The 18,494-nt window shown below is 55.7% G+C and overlaps 1 protein-coding gene across 2 annotated transcripts in view; it reads right to left on the reverse strand.

Moving 5' to 3' along the window:
• Positions 1-18,259, reverse strand: part of PAX7 (paired box 7) — a 99,161-nt gene extending 80,902 nt beyond the window's left edge. Inside the window, exons 1-4 of one of the 2 annotated variants that reach the window (XM_060289238.1) lie at positions 18,175-18,259; positions 15,420-15,655; positions 14,726-14,855; positions 13,557-13,685 (exon numbers count right to left, since the gene is read on the reverse strand). In XM_060289238.1, the coding sequence (XP_060145221.1) occupies positions 13,557-13,685; positions 14,726-14,855; positions 15,420-15,655; positions 18,175-18,259 (580 nt within the window). Of the gene's footprint in view, positions 1-13,556; positions 13,692-14,725; positions 14,856-15,419; positions 15,656-18,174 lie in introns of both variants that reach the window. The other variant, XM_060289230.1, reaches the window with a different exon arrangement.
• Positions 18,260-18,494: the final 235 nt, after the last annotated feature.

Consider the following 18,494-nt stretch of genomic DNA (forward strand, 5'->3'; position numbering starts at 1 on the left):
CAGAGCTTGTCCCTCCTCCCCTCCGGAGTAGCCGAGGATAGTAGTCTCAGCTCCTCCCTAGGACAAAGCCCCGTCTCACCAGAGTTTCCTCTATCAATGGGAAACAACGCTGGTTTTGACTTCTTCCCCTCCAACGCAGTCACGCCCAGAGCACCAGAGCCTGAAGGATCCTCGTGGGCCGCATCACCCCTGAAGCTCTTGTTTGGAAGCCCAAGGCTCCACGGAACACAGTTTGAAAACCACTAGGCTGATTGCATCTTGCCTTTGTTCAGACAACAGAGCAAAGACCAGAGAAATTGCGTCCAGAGTTACACAGCAGTTAAGTGTTGAAGCCAGGGCCTCTTCATGGGGCATCTGAATTCTAACCCTAGTCAGGATACTGTGGTTACTTTTCCTTGGGGCTGCTGAAAGGACTCTTCTCAGGAAGATGAACAGACCCTCAGAGGACCAAATCTTCAGCATCTGTCAAGTCTCAAGATCCCCGTGGGGGGTACTGACTTAAGCTATAGTCTCCCTGGGGCCTGAGGATCTAGGGTTCCTGAAGGATGCGGAGGGTGCTGGGGGCTGCATTGTTCAGATGGGGCAAGAAGCACAGCGGATCTGTGCCCTTCAGGCTTCGTAGGGTAAAGGCATCAGGGTCCTGCAGACCCTATTAGGGAAGAACGTCCCCCTCCCTTCTTCCTTGGGCTAATTTCTCCGTGCCTCAGTTTTCCCCTCTGAAATGGAACTTGAAAGCGTGTATCGTATTACACACAAAGAATGACGTACTGTAGAGATGGGAAAGGGTTGTATTCGCCCTCACCCCAAGCCTTCGAATTCCTAGAAACAAGACTTCCACCAGCTTATTTTTCTCCTTTACCAGTGCAGCTGCTAGCAGACCGGGGTTACTTCTCCTCCTTTGGGCTCACTCAGGCCACGCCCTCTGGACCTCAGCTTTTCAATCTGTAAAATGACCCGATGACCTCTAAGGTCTATACAACTCTGTCTTACCCTTTGGGATCTCAGCATAGAGAGGAATCCCAAGGTCCCTTTAATTGACCTAGCCAGCCATAGGCTCAGTACACCTGGGCATCAGGTGGAAAAATCTGGAAACAGCTGCTTCTCTCCCTTCCTCTCCATCCCAGGCTGGGGCCGCCCGCCCTCTTCTAAAATCTCTCCACTCATCCTTTGTTCTCCATCCCCTCTGTATCTCTCTCTCTCTCATTAACCTTTTAGCAGGTCTCTCCACACCTTCCAGTACATTCTCTGCTCAGTCCATCGCTTCCCTGCCTTGGCTTCCCACTGCCCTTGGAATAAGTCCTAACTCCTTCACTCAGCCTTGAGGAGTCCACAGCTGAGGCTCTGGTGGTATCATCCCCAGAACGGCTCACAGAAAGAAGGGTTTCATAAATACTTCTGAGGTGAACGGATGAACAGCCTTCGAAGCGCTTCCAAGTCGTTTGGGTCAGGGCCTGGACCCAGCCTATTTGGGGTAGGGGCAGCTATGACTGGAGATGGGGTGTGTTTGGGGGCCTGTGTCACATACCCGCACCTGCCTCCTTTACACCCGGAGGATGCTTCCACCGTGTCCTCCATCAGGACATGGTGCCCACCTTCCCAACCTGCCTGCCAAAGCTGCCCAGCCTTTATCTGGGAGTGAGGGTGGGGCAGAACTCAGGTGAGGAAAGTCCCTCCACACACCTAACAAGTCTGTTGGGCTCTGTTTCTGCCTTCTTCCCTTGGCCTCTGTTGAATGAGGAGCTGCCCACAGGGCCCGCTGATTTCTTTTCGTTAAGGAAGAACACTATTCATTGGCACTGGCTGAACACCTGCCCTCACCCCCCGCTGCCCCACCCCAGTCCAGATATGGCGATCACTTATAGAGTTCCATCCCCTATTATTTCTGAAGCCATAGAGGAGTGGGTTCTAGATTGAAAGAGGCCTTGGAGAAGAGGAGGTAGAAGGGATTGCAGAGCAATATTTATCGTCTCCCAATCGGTCCTGTGTTTTATGGAATTATATTGTTGACCCTTCCCAATGCACTGTGAAGTTGTCATCCATGGGACAGTTTTGCAGATGGGAACACTGAGGCTCTCAGGAGACCTCACTCAAAGTTACCCCGATCTTTCAGGCTCCAGGACTTCCCCTTCTCCTTCATTCTTCCCCCTCCCCACCTCCCACTCAGGTACCTCCTCTAGAGCATCTCACAGGGGTGGCCTCTGCCCACCAGACCTCACTGATCACAGGCCCGCAGGTGGACGCAGCGGGGGGTGACTTCTGGAGGCCTCTGGACCCGACTCCGCGGGTTCAGGAGGAGGAAAGCAAGGCCTGAGAGCCAGAGGCGCGCGCCCTAGCCACGCAGCACTTTGCGACAGACACCTTTCTCGCTTCCTCCACCACCCCCTCCCAAGAAAGCCAGCGACTCCAGGCTCTTTTGCGACACTCCCATCTCCGGGGGCCGCCGCGGGCAGCTGACCCAGCAGAGCCTCAGCAGCCCACCGGGGCCTGGCTTCCCCTGGCCCGGGGCTCGGTTTTGTTGTGGGGTTTTGTGCATCCTGTTTTGTTCGGTCTCCCCGCCCCTTCCCGCGCGGGGCCAGCCCCCACCCCACCCCCTCCCGTCCCTGTCCCCTCCCCTCCCCCTCCCCCTCCCGGGCTCCCAGCGTGCCCGCTCTTGACTTCATCCACTAAGTCAATAGCCCGGGCGCGGGCGGGCCGCTCCCCCCGCTCCCCCGCCCCGCGCCGCCCCCCGGTTTTCTTCTCGGGATAATGGGGGCTCTTTGTGGCCTAATCAGCCTCCTGAGGGGCCGGGAGGCCGGGAGCGCTTCCCCCGCGGCCGTCGGTGAAAATGAAAGCGGGATTAGGCCGGGGCCTCGGCCCACACCATAGTAAAGCGCCACCAGGCATTCGCCCCTTCAAAGCCCCTTTCGGGGGTTTGGTTACTTTATTTCTAAAGTTGTTTGTATTTCTGAAGTGGCCACTGAGGCGCGAGCGGGGACAGTGCCGGGAGGGCGTTGAGGGGAGGGGGCGGCCCCGGCGGAGGAGAAACTCTCGGAGCCTCCCTCTCCCCCTCCTCGGACCCGCTGGCCAGGTTCCAAAGAGCCTCTCCAGGTCCTGATTTCCTCCCGCCCTGGGAGGTGCGGAGAGGCTCTTATCCCCACTAATCAGATCGGGAAACTGAGGCTCCGGCACTGATGCAAGGCTCCACACTACAAAATGGGCTCCCGGGACTCAAACCCACCACGCAGCCAGAAGGGGAAAGGGGGTTTTGTTTTTGTTTTGGGGGTTTTTTTAGGGGGAGACGCCAAGGGGCATTGATCGCGTTAATCGCCCACGGCGCACAGCTCTCAGCGCACCAGCTAAACCTCTTGTTGTCGCCTGCCTGTACAGGCCATCGAAAGGAACGTCCAAACCCGAACACGATTCGACCCCCTGAGGGACGGAAGTTTAGCCCCACTTATTAAAGAAAGTCCCACAGCCTCTTTTCTTAGGGTTCACTCTCAACACCTCCAGTAAATCCCAGAAATGCTGGCGCAATAATTCAGAATCTTCTCCCACGGCCAAAGATGGGAGGGAGAGAGAAGAGATTTTGAATTTTGGCATTTGCAGGCAGCTGGAGAGGAAGGGGTACAGAGGGGGTGGGTGGGGGACAACGCGGCAGCAGAAGAGGGTTTCTCCTAGCTGCGCCCCCTCTCCCACACGCGTACATTGGAATTTCTTTTTTTCTGCCGTACTTTTTAACCCTCCGAAGGGTGGATCCGAGCTCAAAAAGTCCAGACGTGGAGGTAAACTGTAAAGACGAGGACCGCAAAGGCGGGGCGGGGCGGCGCAGGGGTGGGACTTAGTGCAAATTCGGGGGTCAGGTTCTGGTCCTGCGGCTGCACCAGCGTTGTCAGTTGTATCCGTGGTTACAACTCCGTGTTACAACTCCGGGGGATAGAGGCGCTTCTGCAGCCTTTCACTGGGAACGAGACAGTTCCAGAAGGTTCCTTAAGACGCCCCCTGACCCCTCCCAACCCCAAAGTTGTCGCTTTACAGAGAAACTCGAGCTTCAATCTGATGCTCTTGTCTACACAGCCCAGATAAATTCGGTGCGGACTTCCTGGACAAGTTTCCAGTGAACAGGAAGGTTTGATCCCATCTCCACGCAAAAGTATAAACAACACACCGGGCAAACACATGTCCACCCCACAAAACCTCGGCGGAATGTCGCCCTCTCTTCACCTTCCTCAGTCACCTAGAGACCCGCGGTCTGAATTCGAACCCGAAGCCATAACATCCTCTTCACCTGTCACCCCGCGCGACCGTGGAGAGGGACCCGAGGAAAGGTGGCCGCCCACTCGTCTGGGGCTCTGTCGGGTCTGGGTCCCACGGAAAGGACCCCAGAAAAGTTCAGGGGGCGGTTTTCCAAGCTACTTCTTGTGCGGACGCCCCACCCCCTTTTCTGTCCGATCCCGGGGCCTCTTTGATCTTTGGTCAGACAAAGAGCGCAGCGAAGGCCAGAGGCTCCGGAGCCCCGCGGCCGGGCTGCTCCTCCCTCCTCCCCCCGCTGGAACCCGCGGCGCTTCGAGGCCCTGGTTGACGCCTGAGATTCCCGGCATCAGGTTGGAGGCTGCCTGCCAAACTCAGCAAGGGCCCCCAAACATCCTGCTGTTGTGCTCGCCCGGAGAGTTACCCAAACACACACACTCAGACACTTCATTTTCCCCTTCCCCGGCATTCACAGACACCCAGACACACACAGGTAGTCTGGCAAGGAGGCAGGCGCACGGGGAGACATAATGGGTCGACACTCACACAAACACATGCACTGAAGCACAGTCTGTTTATTTTCTGTCTCCACCACCTGGCTCAGAACTCCACGAAGTCAGGGACCTTCTTGATGTTTCAGGTATTCCTGGGCACTTAACACAATGCCCGGGACATAGTAGGTGCTCAACAATATTTTTACAGAATGAATGAAGAAATTGACCCCCTGAGAAAATGTCTCTCTTTTTTTCTTCTTCTTTTTTTCCCTTTTCTTTTCTCTCTCCGTCTCTTTCTTTCAGACATACAAAAGGGGAGCACAGCACTTGTGCTTATCTCTGCATATAACAACCTCATAAAGAAAGAACCCTCCAACAACCAAATGGGGATGGGAGGGTGGGATTCACTGCCTCTGTTTTGGAAGGAGAAGGAAGCGGCAAGGGCCAGACAGAGGTCAGGCTCTCAGCCTCACCTCTTCCCCCAGCCCACCCCAGCCCACCCCACCCCACCCACCATCCATCTCCCCCTCCTGGGCTCGGGTTCCTGCTCCTGGACTCAGATGCTCCCTCAAGGATACCAGAGTAACCAGAAAACATGTGCATGTGAAGTTCTTAATGGGGTGTGGCCTCTAGAAGCCCACACACCCCTCCGTACGGTCTGTAAAATTCCTCCTGTATGAACCTCTGTGAATAGCCAATTTCTTAGGTTTTACCCCATTCTCAAAGGGGTCCAGGTTCCCCCAAAAGGATAAGAATCTTTGCCTTAGTGCAATTCTCTGGTTTTTCATGGAAGGAAACTGAGACCCAGAGGGGCTACGAGAGTTGTTCAAGATTGCATTGTTAGTGAGCTGGGGGCAGGACGGATGGTATACTTCCTGGGCCCAGCGCAGTGCACTTTGCCCCTCCCAGATTCGTCCTGTTGGGCTCAGCTGGAGATTGGGAGAGCAGGCTATCAGAGGCAGGGATCGAACAGTCAGCCAGGAACTGGATCCGGAGCAGCACGAAGCCGTCAGCTCCTGCAGTGCTGTAACCTCACTCTTACCCTCCAGTCTGCAGCGTCCCGAAGCTGGGGAGTGGGGATGGTGGCCTGCGCGCCACCCCTTCCCCAACCTGGGAACTTAGAAGGGGTGGCTGCTAAAAACCATAAGGCGGTGAGCCTCACTCTGCCGGCAGTGAAACCCGGACTGGGATATTGATTTAGCGGCGCTCTGAATAAGGGTTCTCCGCCCCTCTCGCCGCTAGTCCCGACGGGGCCAGGCTCACAGGCCGGCCCCTTTCCAGCACCCCGGTCGGAGCGCGGACCCCGGGCCCCCGCCTCGGGGTCGGCCTCCCGCCCGTCCCGCCGGCCCGACTGGCTCTCCTCTAATTAAGCGGCGGGATCGCAGCGAGCCGCCCGGCCGCGCTGTAATATGATGAACTGCCTTTGTGACGGTGTCACCGAAAGCGCTTCTGATAAGGAGAAGCAGCGGAGGATCAAAAGGACGACAGCAGCTCGCCCGCCTCCCGCCGCCACCCGGCTCTGCGCGCTCGCCCTCTCCGCCCGCGCTCTCCCGCGGGCCGTCTCTAGGTCCCGAGGTCTCTCCTGATCTCCCAGTCCCAGGCCAGCCTTTCGGTGCCTCTGCGTCTCTTTGTCTTTCTTCCGGCTGCTCTGCGCCTCCCTCGGCCCCGGCGCGTTTCTCAGCGTCCTCAAACGCTAGGCAAGTTTCTCCCGTCCCGCACTGGGTCTTTCTCTGAATTTTCTCGTGCACGCGCGCGCTCTCTCTCCTGAAGCTCTCCTCCTTTCTGACTCTCTCTCGTCCCTCCGCTGTGGCTCTGGGTCTCCCAGGCCTCTGCCCATCCCTGCCTTGCCCTCGACCCGGGCTCGGGCCCAGCACACCTCCAGAGCCCGGGCAACCGAATCTTGGAAAGGTTCACGAGCCGACCCGCAGTCTCAGAAAGTCGAACCAGTTCATCCTCAGCAGGCCCGCAGGGCTCTCCGGCCCTGGCAACCCGCGCTCACTCAGCTGCCGAATAGAGGGCTGGGCACGAGGGCCCCAAGGCTCCCTGGCCTGCCCGCGGGGCCTCTTTGGAGCGAGACTTGGGGTGCACACAACTTCCCCTCATCCCTCTAGAGGCTGCTGCGGCTCGCGACGCTTTTCCTCTCCCCCGGGGCTGAAGTTCCAAGTGCAGCCCACCCCTCTTTGGCATCCCCTTCCCTATACCCCTTCCTTTGGCCCTCACCTCCCCTTTGCCCTCGACCCCTTCTCTTCCTTCTTCAGGCCCCTCCCCTTTGCTTGCTCCTAGCTCCCCCTGTGCTCCCTCCAGACTCCCTCCCTGCCTCGCCTCTCCCTTCCCCCCACTTTGTTTGAAGTTCTGGAGAGATCTATCTACTAATGGGGAAGTTTCCCCCTTAGGTCACCGTTCTGCCTTGATTCGATTTGGGAAGGCAAGTTCCCTCCCTCCCCCGCCCGACCCCAGCCGGGGCCAATCGCTCCAGAGCAGGTCAGAAAGCGCTGACCCCATTTCCACCTTTCCTCTTTCAGCCAGAGTTGGGGGAAGGGGGAAAGGAGAAGAAAGGCCAACGACAGCAAAAATTGGGGGGGGGTGTCCCAACCTTCCAGTCCCTCTCATTCCCATCCCCAACTGGGTTTCCTAATTACCTCATTAGTCTGGAGTGGGAGAGGGAGATGAGCTATTTTTCTGGAATTCCTGGAATGTGCCCCCCCTTAGTCGTGGCCTTCAAGGCCCCAAAGCCCCTGGAGAACCTCCCCTTTGGGGTGTCTCTTCTGTGTTCTTCTTGGTAGCAGGAAGGCTCCCCCTCACCTGGCACTGTCTATTATGTGGTGTGAGTTCTATCTGGCTTTAGACTATGCGCTTCCAGGACAGAGCCAGGGAGGGGTCTTGGACATTTCATGCTTATATCCTTAGGTGCCCATTAGGAATGAAGCCTCATCAACTTTGCTGATGATGGTAAATAGAAACTCCAAAGAAGCAGCCTAGAAGGAAATCTCATTTGCTCAGTCCTCTTTCCCTATATTAAAAAATATGTGTGTATAGATTATTTATATAAAATGTAGTATGTGACAACTATCATTTTCAGAAAGACATTCTTAAAAAAAAAAAAGCCCCAGTAATCACCATACTGCTTTAAGGCTACTGTTATATGTGCTTTTAAATCCTTCCATGTAAATTCCACTGAAAAATTTGGAAAGCTGTGACAGGGGAGGGGGCCGCGGGGGTAGGAGGGGGGAGGTTAATCCGGGTTTAACGCTGCGATGCCGTCTTAGGACCAGGGTTAGCCTGATTGCGTTATCTCTTCCCAACATTTGAGACGCCCATATTTCACCCAGCCAAATAGCTCGGAGAGCAGCGCAGATGGCTGCCGTGGTCGCGCCTCAGGAAAATGTGTTATTAATATCTAAATAACTTCCCAATACTGTCTGGTAAATCTCCCCTCCACCATTCCAAATGATGAATTCGTTTGAAGTCTTCCCCCAGCCTCATCTTTTCAATGTCCCCTCTCTCTTCTCTCTTCTTAGCCAGGCTTATTTCAAACTGGTAAATATCTAATTCCTTTAACGGCTGTGCCGTGCACACGAGTCTTTTAGACGCCTGGAAACAGCCGGTGTGTGGCAGTGCGTGCCCGGAGGTGAACAGAAAACCCGCATGCCCTCGCAGCGGGGGACCCCACCCTGTTTAGAAATGCGTTTGGGAGACTGGGGCTGCGCGGGAACCTCAATCTGGGAGCTGAGCCCTTCCTTTGCGCGCCCCGGACACCCTTCTCCTGGTCCCCCGCGGAGTCCCAAAGGCATCCCCTCTCCCTAACGCGCAGCTCTTCCGTGGCTCCGGTCTCCGAGACCCCACCCGCAGCCCTCCGAAGGCGTCCCTCTCTCTCTGGGGCGGATAATTACCCTCCGCTCGCCTGTTCTCCCTTGTTTAAAGTTTGTTTTCTAAATGTCTTCTATTAGATTATGTTCGTTCATTCCCCCTCCAACCTTATCTCCTTCTGTCTCTTCTCTCCTTGCCCGTCACACTCGATTTAGGCACGAGTTTATCTGGCAAACAGTTTGCCGACTTTGTTTATTTACCGCGGGTTCTGGGGCTGCGAGCGCGCGCGCGCCAGTGTTCGCCTTTGTAATAGTTATCTCATTGTTGTTCTTCGTTAGTCCCAGCTCCCTCCACCCTCTCTCTCTTCTTCGGTTGGGGGGATGGAGGAAAGAAAGGGGGAGTCTTGTCAGCCCAGTGTGGGTTCGGCCCCTCGCCCGGAGCCCCCTCCCCCGAGATATCTGCCTCAGACCCCCGCACCCCTCCTCTCCGCTCACCCCATCCCCCCACCACCCCGGCGCGGCGGAGCCCTCACCCCCCTCCCTCTCCCCCTCTGGTCTCACTGAATATCCACCGCCGAGCTCTGCCTAAAGCCGGGGAATTGCCTGACACCCTCCCATCTTCCTCCGAGTCCCCATTATGCGAAGCTGATCCCACTCTGAACAGCCTCAAATCCCGCCTGGACTCTGTTTGATTAGATTGCCAACCCGGGGTAATCCTTTGATTTGGTGGAGTGTCAATTACCTTTCTGTAAACACACATTTACAGAGGAGGGAACTTGTTGGTATAAATCAATGCAGATTGTTTCTTGATAAATGGACTATCTTCGACCCCTCCCTCGCTCCCTCTTCCAAGGCCCCTCTCCCTGGAGGCCCCTCCCCTCCCCTCTCCCGTTCTCGCCCAGCCAGTAAACAATGCCCCTTCCAGGTGTGAAGCCGAAAAAACGGTGTGGGCTGAGGAGAGCCGTGCCCCCCTTCCCCTATTCATTCGCTCCCCCGGAGCCTAATTAAATTTGGCAGGTCCTTGTACACACAATCAAAACAGCTTCCTCCAGTGTAGCAAACGACCGAAAACCGCATTAGCAGCTATCGCAGCTCTGCCAAATTAAATTGTTTCCCACCTCCTTTTACAAGTGTCTCAAACCGACACTTCGGGCTCTCCCCTCCTTTCCGATCCTTCTCCGTCATTTCTCACTCCACACCTGTAAGTTTGCTGCTTTAAAAACAAATTAAGGAAAAATGCAAAGAAATACAAATCTGCCTTTCAGGCACGCACACCCTTGGCCTCCACCTCAGACGGTCTTTCAGAGCGGGAAGTCAGCATATTCCCGGGTGGACCTTGACGTCGCCACTCCACCCCTCCCGAAAATACACACTCTTCTTTTTAATCTTGTGAATTTCCACCTTATTTCATATTGATTGTGACCTGGCTGGGCTTCTACCCTAGAGACCAACGTGGTCTGATCTGGTCAGTTTCAGCCTAAACTTGAGCCTTGTCGGATGCAAGAGGCATTGGTGCTCTACTCTTTATTACTGTTGTTACTGCTTTTCTAAATTATTGCTTATTTCTCCACACTCACTCCCTCGGCTCCCACGGAGGAATGGTTTGACTCTTTGCAAACCCCTATCAAATTTCCCACAAGAGTCTCCCTGGACTCAGGCTGGGAAGATCTTTTTCTTTCCCCATCCCTCCTCAAATCCTTCACCAGTCGAGTCCCTGCCTGTCTCTCCCCTGATCCTCGGAGAAGGGGTGAGGAGGAGAGAGTCCAAGTGGATGAGGGCAAGGAACCTTTCCAGGTGTACAGAGCATGGCCAGAGCCCCTATCCAAAGCGGTCTGAGAATTCTCACAACCAACAATCCTGATAACTCAGTCTTAACAAGGATAAGAGCAAAAAAAAAAAAAAAAATATGAACAGCCTCATGAATATCAGCCCAAGGGGAGCAGGAGTGAGCTGTTCAGAGATGAAAGTGCACAGAAATAAAAGCTCAATTTAATCGCTTTAAAACCCTTCAACTTAACGTTTGTGCTTCAAACTCTGAGAGTGAGGACTGATTGCGGATAAATAGTTTCTTACCATGCCTGGAAGCTATTACACCCCTCTCCAACACAGTTTCCTATTCAGCAGTCCCAGTTTTCATTACCAGCTCTAATAAGTCTTAACATTATTAAATGCCAAGCGGACGATAGGAAAAAACGGACTCAGGGAGGGATCTCTCTTTAGCGCTTAAAGAGGAGAGCTCTTAAACCCCTTCTTCGGCGGCTCCCCGCCTTGAGAGAGGCAACCCCCGGAGAAGGCATTTGTCAAGAGCAAGAAGCCAAAACAAAGTTTGTGGGTGTGCACCCCTCCCCCTGCTCTGCCCAAGGGTATCTCTGCCTCTCCCCATCTGGCCCACTGGGTGGAGGTTGGGAGGTCTTTTCACCTTTAACTTGGCCATGAAACTGACATGCAGGGCCTGGGAGAGAGATGAGAGTTTCCAACTGGGTGGTTCGCCGGGATGCCAGCCACTGGCCAAGGTACTCAAATGCGGAGCTGATACCATTTGTCCACAGATGGAAAGACAACTCTCTCTCATCCCCCCTGTCATACTGCCCATCACACCCATCTACAATCATACTGCATATCCACACAGAATCCACGGCTCCGATCCAAAGGCCCGTGGGCAAACCGCCACACCGAGAGACATGCGCTTACACCGCCATCCAGCTCCCAATCACAGGGCCCAACATGCCCACTGCCACTCAAAAACCACGGGGCTTTCTGGACATCAGCCCCACCGCTTTCATTTCTGCAACTCCTCTCCAGACTCAGCGCCAGTACTTTCAACCTTCCAGTCTGGAACCTCCAGCCTCCTCCTTAAACCTTGGAGACTTGGAAGTTCCTGGTTCTACTGCAGGGAAAACCTCTATCCAGCGAAGTTGCCTTTCTGCTGGTTTTATAAGCCCAGATCAGCACCGGAAACCCCTGGACTCCTTTGAGCCAAAGGGATTTCCAAAGCGAACTTGCTACTCTTTTCCTTTCCGTTGCTTCCCTTCCCATCCCTTCCCATCCCTTCCCATCCCTTCCCATCCCTTCCCATCCCTTCCCTTCCCTTCTTCCTCAGAAGAAATTTATCTATTGTGCTTCCTTACAGACTGAATTGGAAGCACATTGGGGTATCCCTGCCACACACACACACACACACACACACACAGTGTCTCCAAATAAAACCAAACTTCCTTCACTTCTCCTGGGGTACCTCTCAGAAGCTGTGTCTGCTGCGCTGTATTTCGCAGGGAAAGATTATTCAAGTTCTCTCCCCCCCCCCCAAGAAAAAGAAGTTCAACTAAGTCCCTTTCCAATGTGAACTGAAATAAGGAGTGGGTCTCCTCCCCCCGCAACCCCGCCAGGGATCCCCCGGCTCTAGGCTGCCTCCCCCGAGCCAGGGGCTTACTTGGAAGCCCCAGGCCGCCTCCCGCTGCAGCCCCGAGGCCCTCAGCAGGCCCGCACAGCAGGACGCCAGGCACAGCTCGCTCACTTTCTTCCCTGCCCTTTTGTCCCCAGTGGGACTGGGCTCCACTTGGGGCCCTGAATGTCAATAGCCCGCTTCTTCCCCAGCTCCAGACTGCTCCCACACTGGGCCGCCCGTACCCCCCCCCCCCACCATCCTTCCCCCTCAGACCAGGCCTGTGAGGGCTGGGCCTGGCTGGGAGTTGTCTTTGGAAGCGGGCTTTGTCTGTGAAGTTCATCTTCAAGGTTGGGAGAGACTACTGAAAGCTGGAGGGAGACCTAGGCTAGGAGTTCCAGGGAGGTGAGGAGAGGAGAACCCCCTGGAAGGAAACTCAAATGAAACTGTGCTCTTTTACAAGTTTCAGGGTTCAGAACACTCCCCCACTTTTTCCAAATCCACCATTTCTTTTTGCAGGTTATAGTGGCCACTGCCTTTCCTGTCTGCCTGCTGCCTCCCTCCGCGTGTGTCTGGAGGCTTAGCTTCTCTTCCCGTAGCTTCTTTTCCCATCAGTCTACGTGACTTTGGGTCTTCCGTTTTTCTTTCTTTACCCGCGTCCCCCCTTGAAGCACACTTAACCAAGTCTCAAAGAGACTTGCGAGGGGAGTGGTATTGAGGAAGGACTCTCCCTTCTCTTGAAACTTACCCCATCAATAAACAAAAGCACAGTCCCCTTTCCTGGGCGCGCAGGCGCTTGAAAGATAAACGCCTTCCCTAGTCCATCTCCAGAAGAAGCGGGGCTCAGACTCCAGACCCGTTCGGCAACCACGCTAGCAGCGGGGAGAGGGCGTGTGGAGCCTGAATCTCTCTCCCGCACTGGGATCCTCCGACCCTGGGCATCTGAGAACTCGGCCTCAACTCCTGGCCCCGCCTGCGCGTGCCCAAGAGGAAAGCACCTCAAAAGTGCACCCTTCTGCCCCCTCCCCCGCTACCTCCGCGCTGTCTCGGTTCAGCCCCGGCGTCACAGGATGGAGAATTAGGCGGCGGCCCACGCGGCCCTCGCTAATTTTTATTGATTGCAGCGGTCAGTCAACTGTCAGGCGGGGTTTCAAGGGACCGTTTAGAGAGCGTGTGCGGGTCTGCTTAACAAATTCATTTAGGGAGCCGCGGAGCCGGTTCCTCTTTCCTCGCCCCCCGCCCCCTTGCCCAAGTTTCCTATAAATAATAGATCGACACGGACACCCGGACTAGCAGCCAAAACGCCAGCCGCGGAGGACACACGGCCCGGAGTCTTCAACGGGGTGCGCAGTCCGCGGCGCCCGGAGCCCTAACCCGCCGCCGGGTTCCCTGGGGGTGCAGAGGCCGTCAGGACCCCGCTCCGCCGCGCAACTGAGTCGCGGGCTCCGCACCCAACCCGGCCTGGGGGCGCACCGAGGGGGCGCTCTCCGCACGCACCGAGAGGCTCCCGGCTGCTCCGGGGGCTGCGAGTCCTCCCGCTAAAGATCTGTCCGCCAGTCCGGGTGGCGGCGGCGCCACCACTGGCCCGCACCCTGGTGAGCTGGAGACGCGGGCTCGGGCATCGCCGGCCCCGGGACGGCTCCCTACCTTTGTCGCCCAAGATGCCGTCGATGCTGTGCTTGGCTTTCTTCTCGCCGTCGTCCTCCTTCTTGTCCGCTTCGTCTTCCTCCTCCTTCTTCCCGAACTTGATTCTGAGCACGCGGCTAATCGAACTCACTAAACCTCAGAAATTCAAAGGCAAAAGAGCGAGTATAAGTCGTTGGGGCCGCGGAGCGGGGCCGCCTGGGACCCTGGGAGAAGTAGCGGAGCCCATTTCCCCCCTAAATACACTCAGGAGGATTCACACCCATCCCCCCCACCCCCACCGTTGAACATTTACACCTACTGGGAGGCACAAGTACAGTCACTCACATAGAGACTCACACCTGGGGCACTCACACGGTCGCAAGGCGGTGGCAGAGGAACCCACCTAGTGCATTCCTATCACGTCCTTGCACACACTTGTGCTTTCCACTGTCACATACCCTAGATGCACTCACACCCACACCCACCTCCCCAGGACCTCCCTGGAGCCCCTCCAGCCCCTGATGCTGTAGTCCCCACACTCAGGTGTGCATCCCAGCCCTGCACACTTGAATGCTCAGGTACCCACACAGACACCCGGGGCCACTTTCTCCCACACAGGCAGCAAGATTCAGGGCCTCCACATTTGGGACCCACTGGTGGCTGGTGGCAGCAACAGAATAGAAATGGTGACTTGGAGAAAAAGATCCAGGGAGATCCCAATCTATCCTCCTAGGATGGACTGATCTCTCTAGGCCACTTCTCTGAGAAGGCGCCAGGGGAGCTTCCCTTACCACACAACTTTATAGGATAACTTTTTCTGCATTTCCCTCCCCCTTCTCTCCCTCCCTCCCTCCCTTCCTTCCTTCCATCCTTCCTTCCTCCTCTGTCCCTCTCTCCCTCCCTCCCTTCCTTCCTCTCTCCCGTCGTCCTTCTCCCTTTCTTTCTTCCTTCTCCTCTTCTCTCCTTCTTTCCTAACTTCTTTTCTTTCCTTCTTCCCTCTTCCCATCTTCCTTTCAGTTCTGATTCCCTCCTGTGCCCTCACCCTCTTTGTGCTCTGGTTCTTTTCCTTCTCACTTTTCTCTGAGTTCCCTGTCATCCATCATCTCCCCTCCTCTCCCACCTCCAGCCCCACATGACCTGAGCCCTGGCCAGACTCCGGGCAAGTTCTGCTGGCTCAGCTGCCTTCTCACCTGAGGGCACGGTGCTGCGGTCACAGTGCCCGTCCTTCAGCAGCCGGTCTCGGATCTCCCAGCTGAACATGCCTGGGTTTTCCCTCTTGTACTCCTCTATCTTTTTCTCCACATCCGGAGTCGCCACCTGCTTCAGAGGTGGAGGTGGGAGAGTAGGAGTGGAAAGATGGGGTAGGGGGAGGGAGATACTTTTAATATCAACCTCCCAAGAGCCCCAGGCCAGGCTGGTGGCTCTGGTCACCATGCCTCCATTCTGAGATTGGCTTTATCCTTTCAAGAAACCTGTTACTGGCTCCCAGGAAGGCGGCCGGGATTGGGGGATGTGGAATAGGGTAGTGATAGATAATAAAATAGAAACCTAATTAGGACTGGGGTCCCCCCTCACTATTCCAGGCAAGACTGGGGAAAGATTACCCCTGGTCTGGGATGGTGATAGGGGGTCTGGGAAGATGTCGGGACAGCACAGGAATGACTCATTGGCCTCTCAGGCAATCGGGACATCAGTTATCCCCATCCCTGAGAAATTCAAATAATGGAGGATGTCTGGGAGTGGGGACCCTCTTCCACTGTCCTTCCCATAGGAAGCATATAGACCCCCTCCCCGGTGCTGCTGGATGACACAGGGTAGAGATAGGGGCCACAGCCAGGATACCACGGGAAGGCTGGCTGCCAGCTCTGCAGCAAAGACACTCACTCTGGGTTTGCTGCCACCAATGGCCCCAGGCCGGATGGACCCTGTCTCCTGGTAGCGGCAGAGAATCTTGGAGACGCAGCCATGGGAGACACGCAGCTGGCGGGAGATGACACAGGGCCGGATGCCATGGTGGGCCATCTCTACTATCTTGTGGCGGATGTGGTTAGGAAGGGGTCGCCCGTTGATGAAGACCCCACCAAGCTGATTGACCCGGCCTTGGCCAAGTGGGGTGGACACTGGAGAAGGAAGGGGGAGATGAGGAAAAAGAGAGGCACAGGGTGAGGATGGGAAGGAGACACTGAGTACACAGGCCTTTTGACTCCAGTTTTGTTTGAGCCCCAAGACCCCTGAGAGCAGATCTCAGTTCCCCACGTTTGAAGCTGTGGTAGTTCGGAGGTCAGGAAAAAACCTGTCATGAAGCCAACGGAAGGTCTGGCAGAGATGGAGAAAGGGGTCAGGGTTGGCTGCAAGAGTCCCCACAGATGCTGTGTGTCCCCAGTCCTGCCACACTATGGGGAATGTGGACACACCTGGGGGATCTGAATGCCTCTGAGAAGGAGAGGGAGAGAGACAGAGGTGAGAGGGCAGAGCCTAGAGACTGGCGGAGCCTGGGGACTCTGGGACCAATGGTCCTCTGGACCCACAGCTTGGGCGGCAGGTCCACTTGCCTTTTATAGAGGCTGATAATGGGTGAGATGTGGCCCATCTGGTCAGTTCCATGCTCTAAGTGGTCAAGTCTGATCCATTTTATTGAGGCCCAGAAGAGGTTGGTTGATTACTAGTAGTTACAGCCCTGGCTTGGGCAGCAGAACTGTCCTACCCATAACTGAACAGCCAAGGCACAGCAGAGGGACCAGCAACAGAATGCCGTTGGCTGCTGCTTCTGGGGGCACCTGGCTGTCCCTTGAGGGACTCTCCTTCTTTCCAACCCCTCTCAGAGTTCGAATTTCGTTTTGGGATGATTTGGGGACATGCCCCATTGTCAGCAAGCTTCTAATCAAATACTCATTTGGCCTCAAAAACCCCTGAACTGTCCCTGCAGGTTCAGAGAGGCTGGTGCACAGATGGGCCAGAGTCCCTGGGTGTGGGTGACTTTGGGAACCAGGAAGACAGGCTCGCCTGATGTGTGCTAGGGAGGGGAGAACGCCTGGGAAGCTTTAATGTAAAGTCCACACAATTTCCTCCCAGAAGGTTGGAGGACACCCGGTGCACTAATCCGGCCTCGATCCCCCCAATTTGGGGACTCGGCGGCTGCGGAGATCTGGCAGATTAGAACGATTTCACAGCCGCCCGAGTGGAGGGAGCTGACAGTATAATTGGAAGGGAGGAGGCGGGAAGAGGCTCCGTTGCTGAGCTGTTCCTACCGCCTCCTCCCTGGCTCTGCCGGTCCCCACACCCCTCTTCGTAAAAGTAGGTGTCTGAAGCCACCCTCGGATTTAATCAGAAATCGTGCGTCGCCAAGTCCGAGTCACTCGGTCTCCGTGGCGGGATATGCCATTAGCGCTGGAGAGCTCTCCAGCGCACAACTTTATATTCAAGAGCCTCTTTAGCGACCGGCACTCGGCTCTCCTCAGTATTCTCCGTCATGTTGGGCAAATATTGTCCTAATCCGCTGCGCGTCCTCGGCCGCCTGTTTTACTTGCATTCGCTACAGGAGAGTGCTACGGCAAATCCCCGGGCTTGTGCGCTCTCCCGCCTGCGTGGTTGCTCGCGCGCACTTGATCACGGAGCCACTCTCCTCGCCTCTGTCTAATTCAGGGACCCGCGCCGTCTAGCTGCTGGAGGGACCCCCCCCCCGCCGCCTCCCCAGATCTCAGGCTGCCTGTCCATCCGTCCCCTCCTTGCCTTCTCTCTCCTTCACGCACAAGGGGCTCATATAATTATAAGAAGAGTAATTAAAAAATAAAAGTCGCACCTCTCTCTAACCACTTCTGACATTCTGGGCTACCTACCCCCAGAAGCCAAGTGATCCCTCAGTTGACAGGTTGAAGGCCTTCTATTAGTTTAAAAAGAAAACAAAACAAAAACGTAGGAAAGGTGCGCTCCCAGCCCTTGCTGGAGCCCGGAGCCGGTTCACCCCGGATGCCGGATATTTAGGGAGGACACATTACAAAACTAACACTTTTCCCTTGTCTGTACATTTATTTCCCTGCCCTCTAGCCGTCTTGAGATCTCCCCCGAGAGATTTCCGGAGTTCAGAAGCCCGAGTGGAAACTTTTGGGCGAAAATCGTTACTATTTATTGTTTCAAGTTAGTTTCCAGACCCCAAAGCAGAGTCCTAGTTTAGACATAAAATATCACACATTGTTGGTATTTCGAAATACAAGGGGCTGGAAGACCATCCCAGAGGTGAAAAGAACAATTCAAAAGAAGAGTAGAAAGCACGTAGCTGGCGAACGCAGAGAGCCGAGAAAGTATTAGGTGGAAAGTATCTACAAATAGCGTACAGAGTTGAAACTCACTAGGACTTGAAATTGACTAGGAGCTGAAATCTACTCGGAGTTCAGCCCCGCGGGTAAAGGCCAGAGTCCTGGACCTCTGAAGCTGAGGCCGCCGGTGGGTGAAACCCACGCGTAAACGGACAAGTGTCGGTCCCAGAAACTTCCTGGGTCCGGCGCCCGGACTTGGATCCAGAAGGGAAGGGGACTCCCCTGCTGCCGCTGGCGCCGCCACCACCCCGTGAAGATCGCCACCTCTCCAAGGACCTCGAGGTCCTGGCGGAGGAGGGAAGCGAGGCAAGTCCAGACGCTCTTACCTTCCAGAGGAAATCCCGTGCGGGGATAGTTCTGCCCGGGAGCCGGCCGCATCATCCTCGGTACAGTGCCGGGAAGGGCCGCCATTCTTGCGCACGCCGGGGACGAATCCAGAGTCGGCGAAAATCGCTTCCCGTCCGCTCCCTTTACCCCTGCTGCGATCTCTTTCTTTCCTTCTTTTTTTTTTTTAAACCTCTTCCCCCTCCCCTCCGCAAACACTCCCTACCCCCATCCCCCCCACCCCCGGCTGCGGTCGCTCGCGTCCAGAAGCTGGGGAGGGGGGTGAGGTAGGGGCGGAGGTTGCGGGGGGGGGAGGGAAGGT

Source organism: Globicephala melas, chromosome 1, assembly GCF_963455315.2.
Source record: "Globicephala melas chromosome 1, mGloMel1.2, whole genome shotgun sequence".
Classification (NCBI taxonomy): Eukaryota; Metazoa; Chordata; class Mammalia; order Artiodactyla; family Delphinidae; genus Globicephala; species Globicephala melas.